Source organism: Myotis yumanensis, unplaced genomic scaffold (genome assembly GCF_028538775.1).
Source record: "Myotis yumanensis isolate MYYU_CA2020_CCGP unplaced genomic scaffold, mMyoYum1.0.hap1 SCAF_7, whole genome shotgun sequence".
Lineage (NCBI taxonomy): Eukaryota > Metazoa > Chordata > Mammalia > Chiroptera > Vespertilionidae > Myotis > Myotis yumanensis.
The window spans coordinates 89541070-89565548 of NW_027223758.1; the positions used below are offsets into that span (position 1 = coordinate 89541070).

Here is a 24479-nt window from a genome sequence, read left to right on the forward strand (position 1 = left end):
CTGTAATTTACCTGCTTAAAACCAGTCTTTGTCTGATTCTCCGTAGGAAATAAGATCCATGTGCCTTGTTAATGCTATTCAGAATCTGCCCACACCTACTTGTCTGAATACATTTTAAACTTCTGTTCCTCTCGTGCTATATGCATCAGCTCTTCCAGATTTTCATGTTCAGGTCTGTGTCGTCTCCGAGCCTCTACATACGCCATTCCTCCGCTTGGAACATATAAGCTCTGCTCCTTCTTGACACGGATAGCAGTGCGGCCGCTCTTCAGGTGACATCATCTGGCTCTTACAGGGGCTAGTTTCCCGCTCTCCCATATCCCATGGCACCCTGTGCTCCCCTGTTACAGCACTTACCCTCCTTTGCTGAAATTGCAAATATGCTTTACCCTTGAGCCGAGTGTTTTGTGAGGATCATGTTTACTTCTCTGTGTATGACACATAGGAGACATTCATGAATATTTGTTGAATGCATGAATCAATGGATGTATGGGACACGTATCCAAAGTATTGTCTTCATTCATTCTTTCCTTCTCCCCGGTTTTTATGCAGTACAGGTCACCATCCTCCCTCCCTTAGATTCCTACTATAGCAGTGGTTCTCAACCTCCCTAAGGCCTCGACCCTTTAATACAGTTCCTCATGTTGTGGTGACCCCCAACCAGAATATTATTTTCATTGCTACTTCATAACTGTAATGTTGCTACTGTTATGAATCGTCATGTAAATATCTGATATGCAGGCTGTATTTTCATTGTTACAAATTGAACATAATTAAAGCATAGTGATTAATCACAAAAACAATATGTAATTATATTTGCGTTTTCCGATGGTCATAGGCGACCCCTGTGAAAGGGTCGTTCAACCCCCAAAGGGGTCACAACCCACAGGTTGAGAACCGCTGTACTATAGCTTCCAAACTGGTCTCCTTGCTTCCATCTTTGCTTCTCTATAGCCTATTGTCACATAGTCACCGGAATGAGTCTATGCAAATGAAGAGTGAGTTTATGTAAATGTTTGCCAGATATGCCTCTGCAGCTCCTGGACCTGATGCTGCTCCTCTCTGCACTCGGAGTAAAGTCTGCACTCCTTCGTGGGGCCTTGTAGACCCTGTGTGATGTGCCCCTGACTGCCTCTCTAATATCACCTCCTGTCACTCTTCCCTCACTGTGCTCCGCTACGAGGGCCTCCGTTTTGTTCCCAAAAAACACACGTTCCCTTCCAGGACATTCGCTCTGGTTTGTCCCCCGGAAGACTCTTCCATTGGTGAACTGGTCGGTTCGCTTCCTCATTTCATTCAAGCTTCTGGTCTTCCCTCTGTCACTCTCCGTGTCTTGTTTTTCTCGTAACGTGTATCTCTTGGCGTCATGTGACCTTTGAGCATTTGTGTATTAACTTTTTGAGTCTTGTTATGATGTTATCTCCATGAGGTTAAGGACTTTGCTTTGTTCACTGCTGTAGCCTTTGAACACTGCCTAGCAGCTCGTAAGCAACCCCTGAGCGCTGGCAGAATGAGTAAGCGCATGCTTGCTCACAATCACCTTGAGCTGGGATCCTCAGTCATCTGATCATCTGACTCCACTCCTGTTCTCTCTGGACTGTGCAGCCTGGACAGTTCCTCCATATTTTAATTTTAATTTTAATTTCCACTTCCCACACTCTCTTCATTGTGTCTGTCCCCGATTTCCAAGTGAAATATAATTCTGTGTTACCTGATTCTTCACATGTAACTAAAATTAGATAAAGATTCTTCAATGTGTGTTGGAAGTAAAATTAATTTTTTTTTAAATATATTTTTATTGATTTCAGAGAGGAAAGGAGAGGGAGTGAGAGATAGAACATCGAGGATAAGAGAGAGTCATTAATTGGCTGCCTCCTGCATGCCCCTTACTGGGGATGGAGCCCTCCACCCAGGCATGTGCCCTGACCGGAAATTGAGCTGTAACCTCCTGGTTCATAGGTCATTGCTCAACCACTGAGCCACGCCTGCTGGGCAGAAGTAAAATTTTTTATTCAAATTTTGCTGGCTTTAATTGTATAGACTTTGTAAGTAATGATGTAAATGTTACTTTTACTTATCTTGCATTTGGTCAAACTATAGAAGAAAAATTGTGCATTTTTCAGAAGCATCCATTGTAAAATTTCAGAGAAAATGGCATTAAATTGCAGTGTGTTCAGATATATATTGTATTGGAATTGGCTGGTTCACCATAAATCACTAACTCATAAAAAAAAATTTAAGTAAAAAATTTTCTAAAATGACCTTAACTCTCATTTATGAGAAGATGGGCCTTCAAAATAAGTTTGTATTTCCAAGTTACATGCTCGCTCCTGTGGGGCGTTTTACATGGAAACGGTCCGCATCACCCCAGGGCAGTGAGTCAGTGCTGCTCTTTAAGCACCAGGGTCTTGTTTAGGCTGCTTCTGATTTGGTACCATCGCTCATTTAGGCAATTGGCAATTAATTGAAACGTTTTGCTGGCTCATTAAATTTGTTTTTGTTTTTCTTTCTCTTTCCTATTTACACACCTGTGATGCCTTCCTAATAGTTTTGGTGCTTTCTGGCATAGGTTGTCTTTGGTTCCTCAATATACCTACTGAGTTTGGGAAATTATTACTAACTTTATTTTATAGAATAGGAGACAAAGCCCAAGAGGGGAGGGATTCTCTGAGTTTACATCCTCTGTGAAGGAGCGAGCCAGGACTCTCAGTCTATTGTTTTCTTCTTACCCCTGATACAGTTTTTCTGATTTTTTACTCCCATGTCATTATTATCTTATTTTGTTAATTATATAAACTTATTTATAATTGTACAAATTTATAATTTATATAAACACACACATACATATATATGTATACATTAGAAGTATTTTTAATTCATAATGTTGAATTGATTTTTAGATTTTAACATGTGCCTGTGATGCCTGCAAAACAGTGACACTGCATGTTCCCTCCAAACTGGATGCTGAGAAATTTGTTGGTAGAGGTAAGAAACTGCCAAAATAGGTAAAATCCTAATTTGTACAATCTTGTAAAATGAGTGTAACTTTCAGAGGAATAACTGTATTGGAACTAAGAGTTAGAACTAATATAGCACATTATCATTTATAATGCTTATGGTATCATTCCAATGAAAGGAATATTTTTTTTTATTTAAAAACATGATTATATGAAATAGATAAAAATGTTTACTTTAAGTAATAAAAATTATTAATATTTGCATTCATTGAAGGATATGGTATATGTTTTAACATGTTTCTGTGAAATTGAGAAATCATATTGAAACTATTTCCTAAATTTAATGGTATTGTTTTTGGATTTTTGTCCTAAAACATTTTGGCATCTTATTGACATTGATTTTCACATACTGTTTTTGCAGTAATTAATTTTTTACACAACTCAACTGTATAAGAAAAAAAATCAGACCAATGAGAACACAGAATATGATGACTATTTAATAATAGACATAAAGAGTTCAATAATATCTTAATTCAATAACTGCCAATTTTAATTGTCTAGATTCTACTTACTTCAAATATACTAATTTCCTGTAATAAAAACTTTTGGGTATTAGTTTAAATATTCAAACAATGGGGTTTAAATGCTTTTATATCAAGACAAATGTCTCTCTTTAAAAGGGGATAGTATATGTGTTAGAAGTGATGCATGTGCTAATCTGTGTTTAGCACAACTTAATTAACCAGAGTTTTATATTTTTTAAAAAAAACAAAAAATTTACAAGTGTCAGTGTAGCTAATTTTAAGTTTTTGCCCCCCCCCCCCCCCCCCCGCCCAGGCATACATTACTGCTAAAACCATATATTGGTATGTTTTACCTTACAAATGGTTGCTGTGCACACTCTTTTGCAGTGAACCTGAGGGAGTGCTTGAAGTCCGCAAATCTAATTCATTCAAGTGATGCTGATTTCCAAGTTTTAGAAGATGGCTCAGTCTATACAATAAACGCTGTTCTTTTTTCCTCCGAGAAGAGGCATTTTACCATCTCACTTTCCAACTCTGAGAACCACGAGGAAAAGAAAATGCATGTCCTTTTAGAGCATCAAACAAAGGTACCAAACTACAGAATGAAGTAGATGAAGGATTTCCTTCAGGGTAACTAACATTACCAGGAAAAAGTACAGTCAGAAAAGCTACGGGATAGTTTAGCTTGAAGAAGGATAGAACCCATGATGCAATGTATCAGTATTCAAATGGACAAGGATTGTGCAGCATGGGTTAATGAGAGGTTGTAATTTGGGACATCAAAGAACTTGAGCTGAGCTGCAGCATAGGAGCTTGAGATTGGACACGGAGGAGCACTTTTTATCTTTACTGTAGAATCGATTTTTAAAAACAGGTTTTGAAACTGTATCTGGGGGCCTCGCGGTCCCTTAGACAGCATGATTTTTAGTGTTAGAAAGTAGGTGGCTGTCTTAGGTTGTGGTTTGGACCTGACCTATGCTTACGACGTTGTGGCACCCAAGGCCACAGTGCCTTCTGTTCAGCCATTGGCCGTTACTCACTGCAGCAGTTGGAGGGTTCACCACGTTTCTCTCCTCGTTCTGACAGATCTCTCTCTGGGTTCCCCGACTCCTCCCAGTTGTCGGTGAGTGGAAGATGCTTACACTCAACTCAGAAGGACGCATGGTCTACTCATTTTCTTTGCGTATCTCTCCTTCCATGTTTTTGCACGGCAGTGTGACGAGAGTGAACTTTTTTTCAGTTTTGCTTCTCGGCTTACAATTCCTTCTCTCTCCGTTCCATATGCCCATCAAGTTATTTTCGCAAGAGGATCGCTGTGTTGTTTCTTCATTATCATTTTGCAGTGTTGATGTTTAGCTTTATTTTCAAGCACAACCCGTTCATACACCTCCCAGCTAATCCCCATGAGAGCAGAAAGATGCATCGACGTTCTAATGCTTGAGGATAAAATGATCGCTGACTTTATTTTTTGTTTTTTTTTTTCTAAATTGAGGCACTAAAGCAAAGTCATCCCAAAGAAAAAGTTCTCAGACGTGCCAAGAGAAGATGGGCTCCCATTCCCTGCTCAATGATGGAGAACTCCTTGGGTCCTTTTCCACTTTTCCTTCAGCAGGTACAGTGTACTTTCTTTCCACTGGGAAGGGCTATGGTTTCTGCCATTTTTTTTATTTAAACAGTGAGTTTTTAAAGCATAGTGGTGTATGAATGAATGGGTATGTATAGCATATGTTTAAATATATGGGTATAAATATATGTCTTTATACCTACATGTACTTTTTGCAGTTTTAGTCATGCAACGACCATTAATAAAACTGTAAAGCCCATTTAAGACTTTCAAACACATGGTTTCTTAATGAATTTTCCTATCAACAAGGGGATCACAGCCTGGGTATGGTCTAGGAAACTCCCAACATCTCCCATAAAAGAAGGATGAACATTGCTTGTTGAGAAAAGGCCAAATGCTGTGAAGGAAAGAGACACACACCTTCCTATTGCTTATCCCTAGGTCCACTGCTTCCATCAACTGGATCCACATCTCTCTCTCTCTCTCTCTCTCTCTCTCAGGTCCACTGCTTCCATCATCTGGATCCACATCTCTCTCTCTCTCTCTCTCTCTCTCTCTCAGGTCCACTGCTTCCATCAACTGGATCCACATTCTCTCTCTCTCTCTCTCTGTCTCAGGTCCACTGCTTCCATCAACTGGATCCACATCTCTCTCTCTCTCTCTCTCTCTCTCTCTCTCTCAGGTCCACTGCTTCCATCAGCTGGATCCACATTCTCTCTCTCTCTCTCTCTCTCTCAAACATTTAGTGGAAACCTGCGCAGCTCTCTTTGCCTTCTCCCACTACCCTTGGCCACCACCGTTCGGTCCATGACTTGGGTGTCTTTTCCTCAGTCTTGAAACGGTGAGAGAGAATCCTCCTTTACATCCCACCCACAGACTTCATGCGGCTGAGACACCAGCGAATAACGCTGAGACAGAAATGGCTGGAAGGCAGTTGTGCTCAGCCTCCCAGTGTATAGTCAAGATCTTACCAAGAGGTTGAGCACAGCGTGGGGAAAACTTGCTTTTGAATCAAGCACCAGACTATTACCCTTGCCAAGATATGATGCCATTTTTAGTCTCATGATCCCCCGCCCGACACACATAAACTCAGCTCCTGTAATAAAGCGGGTGCTGACAGATAACAAGCTCTAATTCAGGAGAGCATTTTCCAAGTTTTTGCCATCCAGGCAGAACACTTCATCTCAAATATATCATATGGGGTGGGCAAATGTAGGTTTACAGTTGTGAGCATGTGAAACAGTGTTTATTCTTGTATTATTATTTATAATTATTGTTTTATTTAGTTGTATTACAATTGTAAACCTACTTTTGCCAACCCCTCAGTGGTGAGAGCATCAGCCTGTGGACCAAAGGGTCGTGGGTTCGATTCCTGGTCAAGAGCACATACCTTAGTTGCAGGCTCAAGCCCTAGCCCTGGTCTGGGTGCGTGCAGAAGGCAACCAATTGACCTGTCTTTTTCACATCAGTGTTTCTCTCTGTGTGTGTCTCGCTTTCTCTCTCTCTCTCTTTCTCACCCCCCCCCCCCACCACTGTCTCTAAAAATAAATGGAAAAAATATCCCCAGGTGAGGATTAACAACAAGGGAAAACAGCAGGATAATTTTTCATGCTCAGAATACTTTGTTTTCTAAGACAGGCAAAGTCGTAGATGTTCGATCCACGTTTTCCTTAGTTATTCTAGAAAAGATGCTACTACATTATTCTCTTCATGCTTTGCTCTTGAAATTTCTCAATTATCAGATGTCCTTATTCTCTTTTGCTTTTCATTCATACATACATAATGATAAATAGAGGGCAGTTAGTAATGATATAGTGATTATATAAATACTAGAGGCCCAGTGCATGAAAATTCATACACTGGAGGGGGGTCCCTCAGCCGGGCCTGCCCCATATCACAATCCAGGAGCCCTCAGGGGCGGGAGGTAACCCAGCGATCAGGGGAAGGCGACGCCCTATCACACCTCTGCTGCTGCCACTGCCGGCAGCACACGCCTCGGCCAGCCCTGGTTACCTGAGCCTCTGGCCAGCCCTGGGCAGCTGGACAGCCTCCATCCGAGGCTTGCCTGCACCTCGGCCAGCCCTGCTTGCCTGAGCCTCAGTCAGTGGGGGGTGCAGGAGGACCCGAGGCCCCCAGCGGGGCTGAAGGGACTGGGCGCTGCCATCTTGTGGCTGTGGGCACCGCCATTTGTGAGGGTGTGATGGTCAATTAGCATATTCCCTCTTTATTATATAGGATATAGATCAGTGATGGTGAACCTGTGACACGCGTGTCAGAGGTGACACGCGAACTCATTTTTTTGGTTGATTTTTCTTTGTTAAATGGCATTTAAGTATATAAAATAAATATCAAAAATATAAATTGCCGAACCGGTTTGGCTCAGTGGATAGAGCGTCAGCCTGCGGACTCAAGGGTCCTAGGTTCGATTCCGGTCAAGGGCATGTACCTGGGTTGCGGGCACATCCCTACTGGGGGCTGTGCAGGAGGCAGCTGATCGATCTCTCTCATCGATGTTTCTAACTCTCTATCCCTCTCCCTTCTTCTCTGTAAAAATTCAATAAAATATATTTAAAATATATATATATAAATCTTTGTTTTACTATGGTTGCAAATATCAAAAAATTTCTATATGTGACACGGCACCAGAGTTAAGTTAGGGTTTTTCAAAATGCTGACACGCTGAGCTCAAAAGGTTCGCCATCACTGATGTAGATGAAAGTTTTGCTGAAATAAAATTTTGACTCACGTAGATAATATCTACCTTCTAGATCGAATCTGATGCAGCACAAAACTACACTGTATACTATTCCATAAGCGGGCCTGGAGTCGACCAAGAACCTCTGAATTTATTTTATGTCGAGAGGAACACCGGAAACCTGTTCTGTACTGGTGCCGTAGATCGTGAGCAGTATCCCTCTTTTGAGGTAAAGTCTAACGTGTACAGATTGTTTCAGTAATGATTAAACTTGGCTATTGTGTTTCCCTGTTCATTTCCCCTTTTCTGTTTTCTGAGTTTATCATCAAGGCTTCTGATAGCGCAGACTTGGCTTGAGGCAAAAGTAATTTCATTGGTTCTCTTAGAAAGTTCTTCGTGTCGTAGTTTTACTGTTTTTGTTGTTTGTTTTTCCAAAAGAAAGAGGAGTGCCACTGCAAAAACAGTGATTTAGTTGACAAAAAAAGCTCTGTGAGCCTCTTTATGGTAGAGAGAGAGATGGGAGGTAAGTGAGGTTTAGAGTTAGGCCCCGTACCTTTGCATGGGAGAAAATTAACTTGTGGTGAGCAGGTAAGGACCACGGACAGATTATTCAGTTGTTTCATCATCTGGGTAACTTCCCTTGGAGGAATGAGAGGTAATAATGTAAGAATTTAACCTAATGTATTGAGTTTTCAGCAGGACCTGGTCATTAGCTTAAATCAATTTTAATTAGCTTACATCTATTGTTGATTCATTATTCACCAGTAGACCAAATTAACTGCACAGGCATTTATACTTTGAAGTAAAATATTTAGGGATAGAATTGCTACAGCATGGCCTTCTAAACACCTGTGTTTTCTGTTCTTTCTATGATAGTTGTTCTGAGAAGAACTGGGATTAAAATTCATGTTACGAAATCAAAAGAAATAGATTGTATTCTCCACACAACTTACAGCCACTCATTTGTTCTATTTTGCACTCCCCCTTGTTTAAATCAAAAAGTTTATATGAAGACAGTTTTCTAAGTATAACCATCAATATGCCTAAAACCGAAATTAGTAGAAAATAAGACAATATCTGAGTTAATGGCACATGGGAAATTTGGAGTCCTAAAGATCCAAAGTTAAAAAAAATCCAGAAAATTGTATTTAACATTAATGCCCCTAAAACTTTCAAACAAAAGAAAACATAATCATCGTTAAGGCTGTTTGGGGAAAATAATAAAAAAAAACCATTACACTCTTGTACAGCAGTAGGGAGGAAACCAGAATTATCTGTTATTACATTAGACAAATTTAAACATAAAGTGCTGGACTACATCATGAAATCAACCACCTTCTGTGGCATTAAGGGTATGTCCACGTCCAAATACAGTAACAGGTGGTAAACCTCACACTGCAGCGAGGAACGGTGTACAACTTAAAGCCGACACTAGCGTGAACCTTATTTTGATGGATTACTTTTGTTTTTCTTCTTTTACTCTCTTCACAGATAGTGGCCTTCGCAGCAACTCCAGATGGCTATCACCCAGAATTCCCACTTCCCCTGCTCATCAGGATTGAGGATGAAAATGATAATTACCCAATTTTTACAAATTCAACTTACACATTTACAATTGCGGAACACTCCAGAGTTGGTGAGTGCCCACCCACTTGAACAGTGTTTGCCAACTTGGTGTTGTCAATTCCAAAGTTCAGTTTTCCTCTGCCGTTGGGAGGCAGCATGTCCTACCGGTAGGGAAGAGGGACTTCTCATCAGGCTGCTCTGGGTGCGATTTCTCTCTGCCTCTCACTAGCTCGCTGTGTGCCGTGACCCTGGGCAATTGCTAAAATGTTGACAAGTCTCAGTTTCCTTGTCTGTAACAGGGAGTATGAATATGCAGGTTTGTCATGAAGGTTAATGACTCAATAAACGTTACTTTGCCGTCCTGTGTAACTAACATTACCAGGGAAGATGTGGAATCAGAAAGGATAGGGGACAGTTTAGCTTGAAGAAGAATGTGTGAGATAAAAGAAGTCCTTTTAAGAGAATGTACTAAAAAAAAATAAGCCTTTGAGCAACTGAAATCCTAGCCTTGAAGAGATCTACTGATGTTCTGTAGTGACTAAATGATTGACGCTATTCTGGGCATAATCATAAAAGGTCATTGATAATAATAGACATGTTTTCTCATCTTGTGGGAATGGACCATTTTAGCTGGAAGAATGCAGTCTTTGAGTCTTCCTCTAGAAAAATCCAACCAAACCAAGAATTTTCAGAGAAAATGGACCCGTATGATCAATTTAAGTACAAGCTTACAAATAGAAAAAGGTGAATGAATAATTAGAACTCTTTAGTCTAGAAATACAAAGGCCATGAAGGAATATTATCAACATTTATAAAGTTATACACCGAACGCAGTAAATATGGATATGGTCACTGAATCCCAAAAGGTTAGGCCGCTGGGATCCTGAAAAGGAGGGGATGCTTCATCTGGAAATCCGCAAACTATTATTATATTATAGTAGAAACGATTATTACTCTGATATGTAAGTAAGTGTTCCAAAGCATTTTTGAAGTAGGTGGAAAGGAATGATATAAAGGGAAAGTTGAGCCCAGCTGGTGTGGCTCAGTGGTTGAGCATCGACCTATGAACCAGGAGGTCACAGTTTGATTCCCAGTCAGGACACATGCCTGGGTTGCAGGCTCCATCCCCAGTGTGGGGGGCGTGCAGCAGGCAGCCGATCAGTGGTTCTCTCTCATCATTGATGTTTCTATTTCTCTCTCCCTTCCTCCCTGAAATCAATAAAAAATATATATTTAAAGGGAAAGTTGAAAATGTAAAGGTTTTGGAAGTTAAAGGGGATTTTTCACTATGTAGGCTCCACCGTGGGACAGGTGTGTGCGACTGACAAGGATGAGCCGGGCACGCTGCACACGCAGCTCAAGTACTCCATCCTGCAGCAGCTGCCTGCGTCCCCCACCCTGTTCTTCATGAATCCGACCACAGGTGTGATCACCACCACAACGTCCCAGCTAGACAGAGAGGTAACACCGACAGTCGCGAAAAATCGTTTGCCATGTTGTTGGTTAACAGCACCTGTGGTCCATGTGTTTTTGAAAAGTATGTTATGAATCCAGTTTTCCAAAAATTAGCATTTTAAGTATGTTAATGGGGATCATTAACTTTGCAGTGCACTGATTTTGAATCTCTAATGCAGTGGTTCTCAACCTTCTGGCTCTTTAAATACGGTTCCTCATGTTGTGACCCAACCATAAGATTATTTTCGTTGCTACTTCATAACTGTAATGTTGCTACTGTTATGAATCGTAACGTAAATATCTGATCTGCAGGATGGTCTTAGGTGACCCCTGTGAAAGGGTCGTTCGACCGCCAAAGGGGTCGCGACCCACAGGTTGAGAAACGCTGCTCTAATGTGTTCTCTAATTGTGTTTTATAAAATCAAATTTCCTCATATAAATATTTGTAGTATTAAAAACAAATATCACATATGAAAAGTGGAACTTTTGGAAATGTGTAGAAATTTGGAAATACAAAATTGTTCCCTTTTCTGTCTGCATTGTGTCCTCCTCAGCAAGCTCATTTGCATTCTTCTACTTGCATAGCTTAAAAGAAAGTCCATATCTCTCTACTATCTGGCTGGCCATTTTCAATTGTCTCCCGGAAATCTTTATTGGCATGTTTTGCAGGTACCAACAATGCAGCACATCTACAATTCACTGCCTCTTTCCTTCTGAACATGCTCTCCTTCCCATATCTTCTAGTCAGAATGCCATCAATACATTCTTGTCCTATTAATAATTTTTCTATTATGACCTTGAATTCATATTCTCTAAATTGTATTTGAAATCTCTTTTCCCCTTGATTAAATCACTTTCCAAAGCATGTTGATATTACCTCCAAAATTATTTTTCTTTTATATTCTGTCCATTTCCACTGTAATTGTCAACTGTCATAGTTTAGTAACTTATTCACTTGGTTATTCAACTATCTCCTCCACCAAGCACATAGTCAGCTGAATTCTTAGACACTTTATCTGGCCAACTCACTACATTTATAATCCTTAATCTTAAAATATAGTATTACTAGTATATGTTTTTCAGGTAATTCTTTGATTTCTAAAACTTCATATCAAATTCATTCCCTCCTCTTCTCTCTGTCCCTCATAGAATAGAGCAGTGGTCTTCAAATTTTCTGACCTCAAAATCCCTTTACATTCTTAGGTATTTTTGAAGATTCCAAAGATATTTTGTTTATGTGGGTTATATTGATCAGTATTTCACCATTAGCATTTAAAACTGATAAAAATGTAAAATATATATTCAATTACCCAGTTAAAATAATAGTAGATGTGTTACATGTTAACATAAATAACATTTTTATTAAAAAGTAATTATTTTCCAAAATAATAAATAATTTAGTGAGAATAGTGACATTATTATGCAGTTTTCCAAATCTCTGTATATTTGGCTTTACATAAGACAGATGGGTTCCCATGTCGCCTGCATTCAGTCTGTTATAATATGCAGTATTAGCTAAAGTAAACAAAGAACATCCAACATGATACGAAGTTAGAAAGGAGCAGAGTATTTTAATGGTAATTTCAGATCACTGTGGATATTCATCTTTGATACTACACCAACACTTGACAAGTGGTCATATTGTTTTTTTTGCAAAGTGCCCTCGGAAGCCTTATCAATGAACTTCATACATTGTTACCTTACAGCCCTTTGGTCTGGCTGTACTGTGTGTGGGTAGTTTAACCATGTATGATTTTGTAACACCACGCATTCTTCATATTGGCTCACTAAATCATGCAGATGTCCCAAATACTGACACATGTCATTAAACAGTGTTGAGAAATCACCTCCTCACTTGCATTAATATCACAGTGATGGATAAAAATTTCCTAGAATTCTCAGTTTGGTTTAAACGCTCCAATTTATTATTGGTAACAAATAGTTTTTTCCCCTTAAAGTGTCAAACTTTATGTTTGACAAAATGTACTAATCTGAATAACCATCGATGTCTTTCATATAAAGATGGTATCTTATAAGCACAACAACAACAGGTAGTTCAGCTCATAAATCAATCACACGAGTACTTTTGCTTAGAGAGGAACAGCCGACTGTGTTATTCATACCGCCCATTCATACCGCCCATTTCTTCACATGCACTGTGGACCAAAATTTAATAAATTAATCATTTTTTTCACCACATCCACAAAGAAATTCCCAAGTGAAATTGGCACTTATTTATCTTATTATTTATAAATTCATTTATTTTTATTGTGAGTATGTGCCAGTGAAGAATACAATATCATCTCCTGAATAAATGAATGAATTAGTGTTACAGCTCTGCATAATATGCAGGTTCTTCATGGAATTTATGTGCTCAGGAAAAGCAGAGTATAAATCAATCCCTTGAATAGATTCTTCTGACAAAATCAGCTGAAGACTAGGGAGTCTTGGGTGGTTTTATCAAATGGCTCTGGAGGACATCATAAGTTAATATTTAGGCCCACAAAACTACATTTCTTCTCTTATCAACCAATTGGTTATTTCCAATAAGTCTTAGTTCACTGCAAATAAAATGTATATTTCCTCCTGAAAGTATACTAGAATGAGGTTTTTAAAATTTTTAATACAATAAGGCTGTTACTTTTCAAGTCAACGTATGTGATTGGTTATGAGAGAAAAGTAAATCAGAAAAAATTATGTATGAAAAGCATAGAGATTGAGAGAAATTTTAGTTTTTAAGGAAATGAAGACAAGGAAGTTTAAGAGGTGATGGAATTAAGGGAAGAAGGTGAATATTCTAAATAGAAGGTTAGGATGGTTTTTCACATGTTATTTTTGTCTTGTGAAAAGAGGAAATTATGTAGGAATTATGTATTATTTCACATATATATATATATATATATATATATATATATATATGCCTAATATGCAAATTGTCCCCTCTGGAGTTTGACCTGGAGACTGTGATTTCGACCACTTGCTATGACATGTGCTGACCACCAGGGGGTGGCACGGAACAAAGGCAGGCCCCGGCTGGCAGCCGGAAGGCCCTGATCGCCTGCCAGGCCTAGGGACCCTACCCATGCATGAATTTTGTGCACCGGTCCCCTAGTTGTTTTATAAAAGAGGAAACCTAGGTAAGGAGAATTTTTCAACTGCCTGCGATTACAGTTGTTCTTTTGGGGTTGGGAATAGAACCCAGGTTTCCTCATGTTCAGTCCAGAGGCATTATTCTCAGTGTTTATAATCTATACCTCAATTACTTACGATAAATAAAACCATCACCAGGAGAAACACATTTTCAACCAGTGGTAAGCTTTCTGCAATCTCTGATGAATGGAGATTCCTAAGAGCCAGATTCTATTTTCCTTGGAGACAAAAAATGGCATAGCCCCGACCCTTGTTTTCACGCTAATTTAATGATCTTTTTATCAATGTAAATTTTTAAATGTAAATGTTTAAAATATCTCTTTTTTACAGAATGATATTCACATCATCTGGCATGAGTCACTGTTATCTGTTTTTGAACATAGATACAAGAATGTGCTTTGGGCGGGAGATAAAGATTTTGATTGATTGATTACTAGGCAATGTTAAATGTACTAGGACTATGTCTTTTCTTTCCATTGAGTAAATTTAAAACCAATTGATTCCACCATCTACGAGTAGCACTTGAAACTTGAGAAACTACTCTGTTTTCATAAATTAATTGAAAATTATTAGTGGAAGGAGATTATTCTTCTGCCAGCATTTGAAAGCTATGAACTTGAACAGTGTCCCTCTTAAATTTTTAATGCGAGGAAAATTGTAAAGTGGAAAATAAGACTTCATTGATAATGCTGCTTTCACTCGGCAATTGAATTCTTTCTTTCCAGGTACTTGATAAATACCAGCTGAAAATAAAAGTGCAGGACATGAATGGCCAACATTTTGGCTTGCAGACGACCGCGACCTGCATCATTTGCATTGAAGACGTGAATGACCACTTGCCGACCTTCACGCGCTCTTCTGTGAGTACATGGTCTTCGTAGGAGAAAGATGTGCCACCCCGTGTTCATTGCTAACGATGCCCATCTCCATCCGTGTCCCGTGATTCCAAATGAGGGACCCCCTGGCGGCAGCGTGGAGTTGGAGTTTAAGATCATGGAAACATAGAACTTCGGAAATGAGAAGGAGCAGGCTCCCATCACGTGGTGTTCTGTTTTTGTGAGTTACTAATTCATTTGTTTTGTTTTTATTATTTTAGTATGTGGCATCGGTGGAAGAAAATACAGTGGATGTGGAAATCTTACGTGTCAGCGTTGAGGATAAGGATTTAATTAATACCGCTAATTGGAGAGCTAATTATACCATTTTAAAGGGCAATGAAAATGGACATTTTAAAATTGTAACAGATCCCAAAACCAATGAAGGGGTGCTGTGTGTGGTTAAGGTAAGAATAAGTTAGTAAATTAGTTGTTTGTAGCTTATGATATTATAGATTAGTATAGTAGAATTAATGAAAAGAAAGGAATTTTGGTAAATGTAGGAATAATATAGGTATATAGGAAAATGTAAATGCTATGTTCTTCATACATAATGGGATGGATATATCATTTTGGGAGCCTTTTTCTTTAAATGGAGGTATAATTGACATAACATTATTTCAGTTTCAGGTATACAACATGATACTTGTATGTATGGCAAAATGATAACCACAATACAGTCAAGTTAGTATCTGCCACCACATATACTTACAAGATATTTTTCTTGTGATGAGGACTTTCAAGATCCACGCTCTTAGCTACTTTCAAATATGCAGTACAGGATTATTAACTCTAACCACCATGCTGTACATGACATTCCCACAACATATTTACTTTATAACTGGAAATGTGTACCTTTTGGCCAATTGATTCAATAGCCCATAAGTGGCACTTTAAATTTCAGAAGCAACCCTATTTTCATAAATTAATTAAAAATGACTAGCGTGAGGAACCTTATGGAAAGTCATAATTTAAAAATAGGTATAAATGTATTCAAATAATATTATAATGGTATCCACGGTATAACCATTGTCTCTTAACAATTGAAAACCTCGTACAGCTGTGATGCCAGGAGACAGGGCCAGGCATTCCCAGCCCATCGCTCTGTGGCTGGGGCAGGAGCCTCCACTTACTGACTTTCCCAGGTGACCAGCCTCTCCTGGTCACACCCACAGGAAGGCTGCTTGTAGAGCTTCCCGCGTACACCTCATCCTTAGTTTCCTGGCCGTTCAAACATGTAAATACTTGTACACCTTCTTTTGAATGCTATTCTACAGCAACTCCGTAGAACTCACTGCTCATTCCAGGGCTAGAGTGAGCGCATACAGTGATCTGAGCCTCTTTGGCTTAAGACAGAGTCATAGGCTGATACCTGCTCCCTCGTTAACTAGAACACGATTCAGTGCTGGTCTGTGGGGTTTCCCTTTTGTACATAGTCACAGGGAGCATGGATCAAAAATGATGAATGCATTTTTCTCACAGTGATGACAATTATCCGCAGTCAGTGAGTGGGTTTTCTTGGTTTCAAAACAGCAACGAAATGTCCTATAAATCTTGTCTCTTTCTTCACCCAACAACCCCTGCCCTAATCCTTGGTATCTAAGAAGGGAATGTATTTCTGTGAAGTCTAAGGCCTGACACATTTCTGTCCTGTGGGAAATGGTCTCACCCATTCTCATTACAACTACACATCAGGCAAAATAAGAACCCTCCATTCAACTTCGTCCTGCCAGTTTTTTGGAAAATAATTAGGATGAGAAAAGATAAAAAAGCAAAGTGTAATGTCTAAAAAGCTTTCCTTCTGTTTTCATGTTTTTTCTCTTTTTAAAAATCCTATATAATAAAAGCTAATATGCTAATGTCCGACCATTCCACCGGTCGCTGTGATGCGTACTGACCACCAGGGGGCAGATGCTCCAACTGGTGGGTTAGCATGCTGCTGGGGTCAGGCCCATCGGGACTGGGCGAGACAGGCCAGACACACCCTGGGGCCCTCCCCAGCCGGCCAGCCAACCTCCTTGGCCCCTCCCTCCCTGGCCGGCTGGCCTCCATTGGCCCCCATCAGGACTGGGCGAGACAGCCCAATCCCTGATCACCGGCCAGTCCAAGGGACCCCACTCATGCACGAATTCATGCACTGGGCCTCTAGTGTTTTATAAAATTTGACCCATGTTTTCTACCTCAAACCAGGTTCAGAGCATTTTATTCCCTCCAGGAGCTGTCCCGAAATTAAAGGAGTAGTAAAGAGCTGTTGGTTAGGGTCTGGACCTCTTACAGGAATGTCTCAAGTGCTAACCTTGAAGCACTTCTATTGACTACATCCTGAAATTGGTGTCAGGAGCTATGATGTCCCTGGTGTTAGGTCTGCAGCTGGGGAGCAGGGTTTTTGTTCATTTGGTTTTGTCTTGCTGGTTTCCCCCAACACTGAGTCAGGCAAAGGAGCCCTCCTCCCACCACCTCCTCATTTCTGAGTGTGTGTTTAATGTTCTCCTGACGATTCCCAGCAGGGCGCTGCCACGTTTCCAAATGTAAGGCGTGATGCTCACCGGTTGGCATGGCCCAGCATTCAGTGTCTCGCCTGATTTTCAACACGCTTGCTTTTGCAGCCGCTCAATTATGAAGAAAGACAGCAGCTGACCCTGCAGATCGGCGTGGTTAACGAAGCCCCGTATTATAGAGAAACGACTTCAAAATCAGCCATGAGCACGGCCACCGTCACTGTTAACGTGAAAAACCAGGACGAGGGCCCCGAGTGTAGCCCTCCGGTGCAGACCGTGCGGATTAAAGAGAACGCGCCCGTGAATACGAAGAGCCCCGGATACAAAGCGTACAACCCAGACACACAGAGCAGCAGCGACATCAGGTGTTTAGAATTCCATGAGCTCCAAATTCACCCTGGTTTTACATTTATGATTTTGTATTTTGACACCAGGATTGTAATTGGGCTCATGGTACATTCTGTTATTTTAATTCCTTCTTGGCAGGTATAAGAAAATAAATGATCCAAAAGGGTGGATCACGGTTGATGAAAACACGGGATCAATTACAACTTTTAGAAACTTGGATAGAGAGGCCGAGTCCATCAGGAATGGTGTCTATAACGTTACCATCCTTGCAACAGACAAAGGTAAGGACTCTGCTTTTAAACCAGCCGCGGACATTTCCAAGCCAGCGGTGTACATTCTCAGGTGTATTTCTCCGCAGGTGACATTTCGAGTCATCGAGACGTTTGCTGTAACTTATTAACTCCTGTCTGCTTTCGAATATCACCCTCAGTTTTAGATGTCAGGATAAAGTAACAGTCACAGAAATGCTTGGAACTTTAATGACTTTTAAAAGTTAAGTATCCATTAGATATTGAGAAAATGACAAGTAAAATTAGCTTCAAGTTATGTAGTCATATCTCTTAAAATATTTTGGCAGGAAAATTCATTATAGAGAGAACATACTTATTGCCCCACAGTAAAATAAGAAAATATTTTTCAAAAGTCCTTGTTCGTATTCTCTTCCGTCCTCCTTTTAAAGATTAGTCAAAACTCATGTCCATAGAAGTTTCTGTGTCTACTGTAGCTGTTTAGTAAATGATGAATGACAAATCTCAATAGCAGTGATTGTCTGTGCAACCCATTTGAAAGGTGCCCAATAAATATTTTTAAAAAAATGTTAATGCATAATTTCCTAGTGAAAACTCAAAACATTAAATATTGCATTTTTATGTCTGATTTCCTAGCTGGAAGAACATGTACTGGGACACTGGGCATCATCCTTGAAGATGTGAATGATAACGGCCCAGTGATACCCAAAAAGACGGCGATCATCTGCAAACCCACCATGTCCTCCACGGCGATCGTGGCTTTTGACCCGGATGACCCTGTGAATGGCCCGCCCTTCCACTTCAGTTTGGAGGAGGACTCTGATGCAGACGCACAGAGAGTGTGGGCGCTGACCAAGATCAATGGTATGGATGTCGAAACATCTGGTCCTTGTCAACATGAGGGTGTCTAAAATCTGCTTTCCTTTTTAATGTTTGAAATTAAATTTCTTGGGGTAACATGACATGTTTCTGGTGTGCCATCAAGTCTGATCCCCTCCCCCATCCTAATATATTTGACGCCCGTTAATCCCGTTCATCCTCCGGCCACCCTGACGTACTTCTCTGTTGTTGAGATAGAAGTGGGAACCACCAATGAAACAGGCAGGTTTCCCCGTTGGTGTTAACGTGAATTCTCATTTTCATTCTTGCTCCACATCCACACACCCGTAGGGTGGGTCTGTGCCATCACTATTGTTTTCTACTTGGGATTCTCCCCGAACGTGGCTCCTGGTCTGTACTTCTGACTTTAAGCACAGTCATCTCTCTGCTGACAAGATGGTGAAAGTTAAAGGGACCTTCTCCATACCCCGTGGCATCACCCCCTCTGTCAGCTCTTATCTCGTCAGCAGCTTCTCTATCTCCTGACTGCCCTGCTCCACCGCCAGGATGCTCTGTCTCCCTCTGCTCCCCCTTTCACGACTCCAGACCAATACAGCTGAACGGGGTTTGTGTTTAAAATGCCCTGGAAAGATTGTCAGTCCCGTGCTTTCAATGACTACTCTTCAGCTTCTCATGATGGCAAATTAAAAGAAGAAAGGGCATGAATAAAGGGAAAGGGAAAACAGAATAGAGGAAGAAAAGTAAGGTTGTATAGAAGCCATAGTGGCAAGTCAAGGCCCTGTGTCTACAATCGTGTATAAAAGGAATTATACCCTGAATGCTTATATTAAACTAAAGGCCCGGTGCACTAAATTTGTGCACTGGGGGGTCCCTCAGCCCGGCCTGCACCCTCTCACAGTCTGGGAGCACTCAGGGGATGTCCAACTGCCGCGGAGTTGGGACAGGCTCCTGCCACTGTCGCTGCGCTCTCCAGCCATGAGCCGGACTCGGGGCTTCTGGCTGAGCAGCACTCCCCCTGTGGGAGTGCACTGACCACCAGGAGGCAGCTCCTGCATTGAGCGTCTGCCCCCTGGTGGTCAGTGCATGTCATAGCAACCAATCGTTCTGCCCTTTTGTCGATTTGCATATTAGCCTTTTATTATATAGGATCATAAGGATTTGTCAAAGCTGTGATAAAAACCAATCTCTGAACAAGTTTACTAATTAGGAGAGAAAGACTTTATTCATGACAGATAAATATTATTACAAAAACCAGAAGATCTTTTTAAAGGGGCAACGGAGAGAAACATTTATATGCAATATGTTTGCAACGGCTGTAGATGAGAACCATTTGGTCCATTCACATTTACCATCTCGTAACAGCTGTGCCCATCAGGAATATTCATTTGTAGGGAAATTTGAGGACTATCCTGTCATAGTTAATTATGCTCTGGAGAAATCGATGACATTCTATGACGCTTGGTTTTATTATTATTATTATTTTTCCAGATACAGCAGCACGCCTTTCCAATCAAAATGACCTTCCGTTTGGCCCATATACAGTCCGTGTCAGAGTTACAGATAGACATGGCCTGTCACACACCACTCCCTTAAATGTCATCATGTGTGACTGCATTACCGAAAACGACTGCACGTTCCGCGGGGTTCCCAGGACCGGCACCGGCGAGTTCCGGCTTGGAAAGTGGGCCATCCTCGCCATCCTGTTGGGCATAGCCTTGCTGTTTTGTGAGTCCCTTCTTGCACTCAAATAAGAGCCTTTAAAATAACTTTCCAGACACATTCTGAGAGCAGCACTGTTACCTATAGCTGTTCACTTGGATATAGCTGGATGCCTATTTAACACACATATTTAATGTACATATGAAAGTGCATTCTGTTATCTCAGCGTAAACAAAATTTAACACAGGAACTCAGCATGCGGCGTGCCTCTGGGCCATGTCTGCTGAGGGTGTCTGTTCTGTACTCTGATACAAGCTATCGGGAATGCGTTTTCTGGAAAGCTGCCTTTGTGGTGGTCGTCAGAAGTCCACTCCTCCCGCTGTTTGATGTTAAACTCAGGGACTCTCTCTCCTCCCCTAGGCATCCTCTTCACCTTAGTCTGTAGGACAACTGGGGCGGCCAAAACCCCCAAAGCCTTTCCTGATGACGTAACCCAGCAGAACCTCATTGTGTCCAACACTGAGGCTCCCGGCGATGACAAAGTGGTAAGTAGTTTGTCTTTTTTTTTTTTAATTTAAATATTTTAATTGATTTTTAGAGAGAGAGAAAGGGAGAGGGAGAGAGAGAGAGAAACATCCATGTGAGAGCGCATTGATCGTCTGCCTCCTGCCCGCCCCGCACTGGGGATCGGGCCTGCAACCCTGGCGTGTGCCCTGACCGGGTATCCAACTGGCAACCTTTCAGTGCACCGGACGGCGGTTCCCAACCCACTGAGCCACACCAGCCAGGACTGTCTTTTCTAAATAAATGCAAAGGGTAAATTGGCCTAACCAGCTATCATCATCTTTTTCTGAACAAATTTCTTTTGAAATCGGGTAACTTGCTATATATAAATGTCATCGGTCCCATGGAACATATAAAATGTCATTGATGCCCACAGCAATAGATGGCATTTCAATGTAGCCATACAGTGTTACTTAATAGTAAAAATCCTTGAACCTGTCAGCATTATTTTCTATTTCAAATGTTTCATGATTTCACCTTTATATATACATATATATATTGAAACTGCTGTTTGTGTCGTAAAAAGTTTTCAATTAATTATTCACAGATCATTAGCATAATTATTTTAATTTTATTTTTTGGCAACAGCACTAAACTGCCTATAAGCTTTGATCAGCGCGAGAAGGACTTCAGTGGAGTCTTTCTGGCTCCAATGTAGGTTGGAAAGGAGTCTCAGGTCTCATATATGAAACAGCAAGGCCAGCGAGCGACTCCATGGTCCTGGCTTTGATGTCTCGCCTCATATGTCCACAAGGAACAAGTACATTCCCTGCAAAAGGCATAATCGATGATGAGAGCTGGAGAGCTTTAGAAAACAAAAGGATGTTGGCATCTAGGAAGGTGGGGGGAAATGAAACTTAGGTTGTCTCTGACAACACAACACAGCACATCAGCGGCAAGCTCTGGGAGCCTTCTTGTCCCTGCTGATATATTTTTATTTATTTAGATTGCCAAGATTCATTATTGCAGCTAAAATTCTTGTTGTTAATCCTCACACGAGGATACTTTCCATTGATTTTTAGAGAGAGTGGAAGGGAAGGGAAGAGAGAGAGAGAGAGAGAGAGAGAGAGAGAGAGAGAGAGAAACATCCATGTAAGAGAGACACATCCAATGACATCCTCCCACACGTGCCCAGGCCACAGCTACTCTTTTATGGCCACTTTATTTCTATTGTTTTAGTTGAGGGGAACCAGCTTTGACACTGAATAAAAATACTGGTCCTCACCTCTGTTTCCCCTAGTCAGGTGGAGGGAGTGGCTTTAGACTAAGCAGGGTAAGCCCATGTGAGACAATAGTCCTGGAACCCTGGTGGCGAGGTGGGAGGCGCTGGAGGGTTTTGACAGGAGGAGCTGGGCAGTCTTGTGGGAAGTCTCTAAGGACAGGGTACACAGTCAGCGTTCTGATTTGTCTCAGGTCCAGGCCACTCCACACCTGCGTCTGCGGCTTGCCTGGGACACTACGTGAGCCTGGGTTACCATAGCTAGAGCCTCAGGGTTGCCAAGGCAGGCTCGGCTCCTGCCCTCAGAGAGCTCACAGAGATTATCTGCATGCTGTGTTCTTCTTCTTCTTCTCCTTCTTGTTCTCCTCTGTGGGTCCCTGACGCCAGCTGTTCTGTTGCAGTATTCCACCAACGGCTTCACCACCCACACGGTGGGCAGCGCGGGGGCCGGGGCCTGTGGCACCGTGGGATCCGGGGTGATCCACGGGCAGCAGACCATCGAATTGGTGAAAGGACACCAGACCTTGGACTCGTGCCGGGGCGGCGGGCAGCACGTGCGGGAGCCCTGCGGGGCAGGACCCGTGGAGGTGGACCCCGGCAGATACACCTACTCCGAGTGGCGCAGCTTCACCCAGCCCCGCCTCGGCGAGGTGCGTTCCCTGAGCGGCCTGCACGCCTGTTGGTTTCTCCCCAGCTGTCTGAATGATTGCAATCGAATGGCCTAATTCAGTCCATTTTTTAATGATTAGTCTCCTAAGTGGAAAGCTGTTTTCCTTCATTTTGATTTAGTTCTGCCAAGAGGATCTTTGCCTCACATGTTGTTTGGCTTTTAGTTCTTCCCGAAATAATGTGAGATATTTAAATTGTTTTCCTCGTGGTGTTGTGTGTATATTTCCCCTGGGGAAATCGTGGCTTGGACATCAAAAGTGTGGTATCAGACGATCCCAGCCAGCACGGCCACCAGGCCTCTCTGCAAAGATCTGCGCAAGCATCCGTTTGGGATCAGCTTATGGGATGCATTTCCCTTCGGCCATTATTTTTAAAGGGAAGGTGATGATCACTTGAAATGAGCACTTGTATCCTCGTGCCCCGTGGGTGGCTTTTAGAAACATGCTCTGTCATGAATGTACAGTGTGATTTATGATACAGACCAATCATGTGCATTTCTTATACGTAGGAATCCATTAGAGGACACACTCTGATTAAAAATTAAACAATCGAAGGTAAATCAAAGCCATTTTTTATGTTGGTCAGTCTTGGTGTTGAAGATGCTAATAATAAAAGGCATTGTGTTCCCCCCTTGGCAGAAAGTGCAGCTGTGCAATCAGGATGACGGTCACGAACACGCCCAGGACTACGTCCTCACCTACAGCTACGAGGGCCAGGGCTCCGCGGCCGGCTCTGTGGGCTGCTGCAGCGAACGGCAGGAAGATGATCGCCTGGACTTTTTGGATCATTTGGAGCCCAAGTTTAGGACACTGGCAGAAGCATGCGTGAAGAGATGAGTGCATCCCGATAAGTCTACCAAAGCCAGTGGCTTTATCGCCTTTTCTTTCTTTTTATTTTTTATTTTTATTAAATTAAAGACCAGGGTTGGGTTTTTTGTTCTTGTTTTCAATAGAAGACACTATGCTTGAGTTGGGGCTACCCTTTTGTTCTGATGGAATGTCTGTCGGGAAACGCACAGTGAGGGAGAAATGCTGTGAGTGGGTGCACACGTTTCTCAGCGCTTCACATAGTTTTCAGTTACTTGTCTTCCACCCCAAGAGACCCACAGAAATAGAAAGACTAAGGAAGTCTGCGTTATTGTTTACATTTTGGTATAATGACAACAGCCACTTTACAGTGCAATAAAAATGATTAATGTAAGTCTGTATCGTAGGCTACTTAAAGTACTGCCTAATAGAAACGTTGTGGAGACCTTGCTTTAACGTCATCTCCTGTTACCTACTTAATTGTTTGTGTGGTGCTTGAAGACTGTTGTACTCCTAACCACTCTAAAGTGTATATATATACTGTTTACTGCATTATTGATGTTTTTTATTCTTACAACAAGACCTTTCTTCAAAATGCAAAGGGAGATTCCCAACCAGGCGTTGACTGTTATAACTGTTCCATTTTGGTCGAGTTGAGTTTCTAGGTTGTATTCTGTAGGAAATCTTGCACTGAGTCTATGTTGCCTCTGTTTCCCATCTTGTCAGCAAAAGTTAGGTTTAAAAAGTGCTTTAAGAATGTATTTTTAGCCCTACCCGGTTTGGCTCAGTGGATAGAGCATCGGCCTGCAGACTGAAAGGTCCCAGGTTCGATTCCGGTCAAG

The 24479-nt window shown here is 41.5% G+C and overlaps 1 protein-coding gene across 5 annotated transcripts in view; it reads left to right on the forward strand.

The window, feature by feature from the left end:
* The window catches only part of DSC2 (desmocollin 2), a 29929-nt gene extending 6175 nt beyond the window's left edge, over nucleotides 1-23754 (forward strand). The window contains exons 2-17 of one of the 5 annotated variants that reach the window (XM_070421234.1): nucleotides 2901-2985; nucleotides 3869-4068; nucleotides 4974-5093; nucleotides 7814-7969; nucleotides 9232-9376; nucleotides 10601-10767; nucleotides 14637-14771; nucleotides 15008-15193; nucleotides 17393-17649; nucleotides 17771-17913; nucleotides 18517-18744; nucleotides 20209-20445; nucleotides 20800-20924; nucleotides 22564-22812; nucleotides 23340-23385; nucleotides 23470-23559. In XM_070421234.1, the coding sequence (XP_070277335.1) occupies nucleotides 2901-2985; nucleotides 3869-4068; nucleotides 4974-5093; nucleotides 7814-7969; nucleotides 9232-9376; nucleotides 10601-10767; nucleotides 14637-14771; nucleotides 15008-15193; nucleotides 17393-17649; nucleotides 17771-17913; nucleotides 18517-18744; nucleotides 20209-20445; nucleotides 20800-20924; nucleotides 22564-22812; nucleotides 23340-23375 (2469 nt within the window). In that variant the 3' untranslated portion in view covers nucleotides 23376-23385; nucleotides 23470-23559. Of the gene's footprint in view, nucleotides 1-2900; nucleotides 2986-3868; nucleotides 4069-4973; nucleotides 5094-7813; nucleotides 7970-9231; nucleotides 9377-10600; nucleotides 10768-14636; nucleotides 14772-15007; nucleotides 15194-17392; nucleotides 17650-17770; nucleotides 17914-18516; nucleotides 18745-20208; nucleotides 20446-20799; nucleotides 20925-21123; nucleotides 21375-22563; nucleotides 22813-23339; nucleotides 23386-23469 lie in introns of those variants that run through there. The other 4 variants (XM_070421235.1, XM_070421233.1, XM_070421232.1 and 1 more) reach the window with 4 other exon arrangements.
* The last annotated feature ends 725 nt before the right edge of the window (nucleotides 23755-24479 follow it).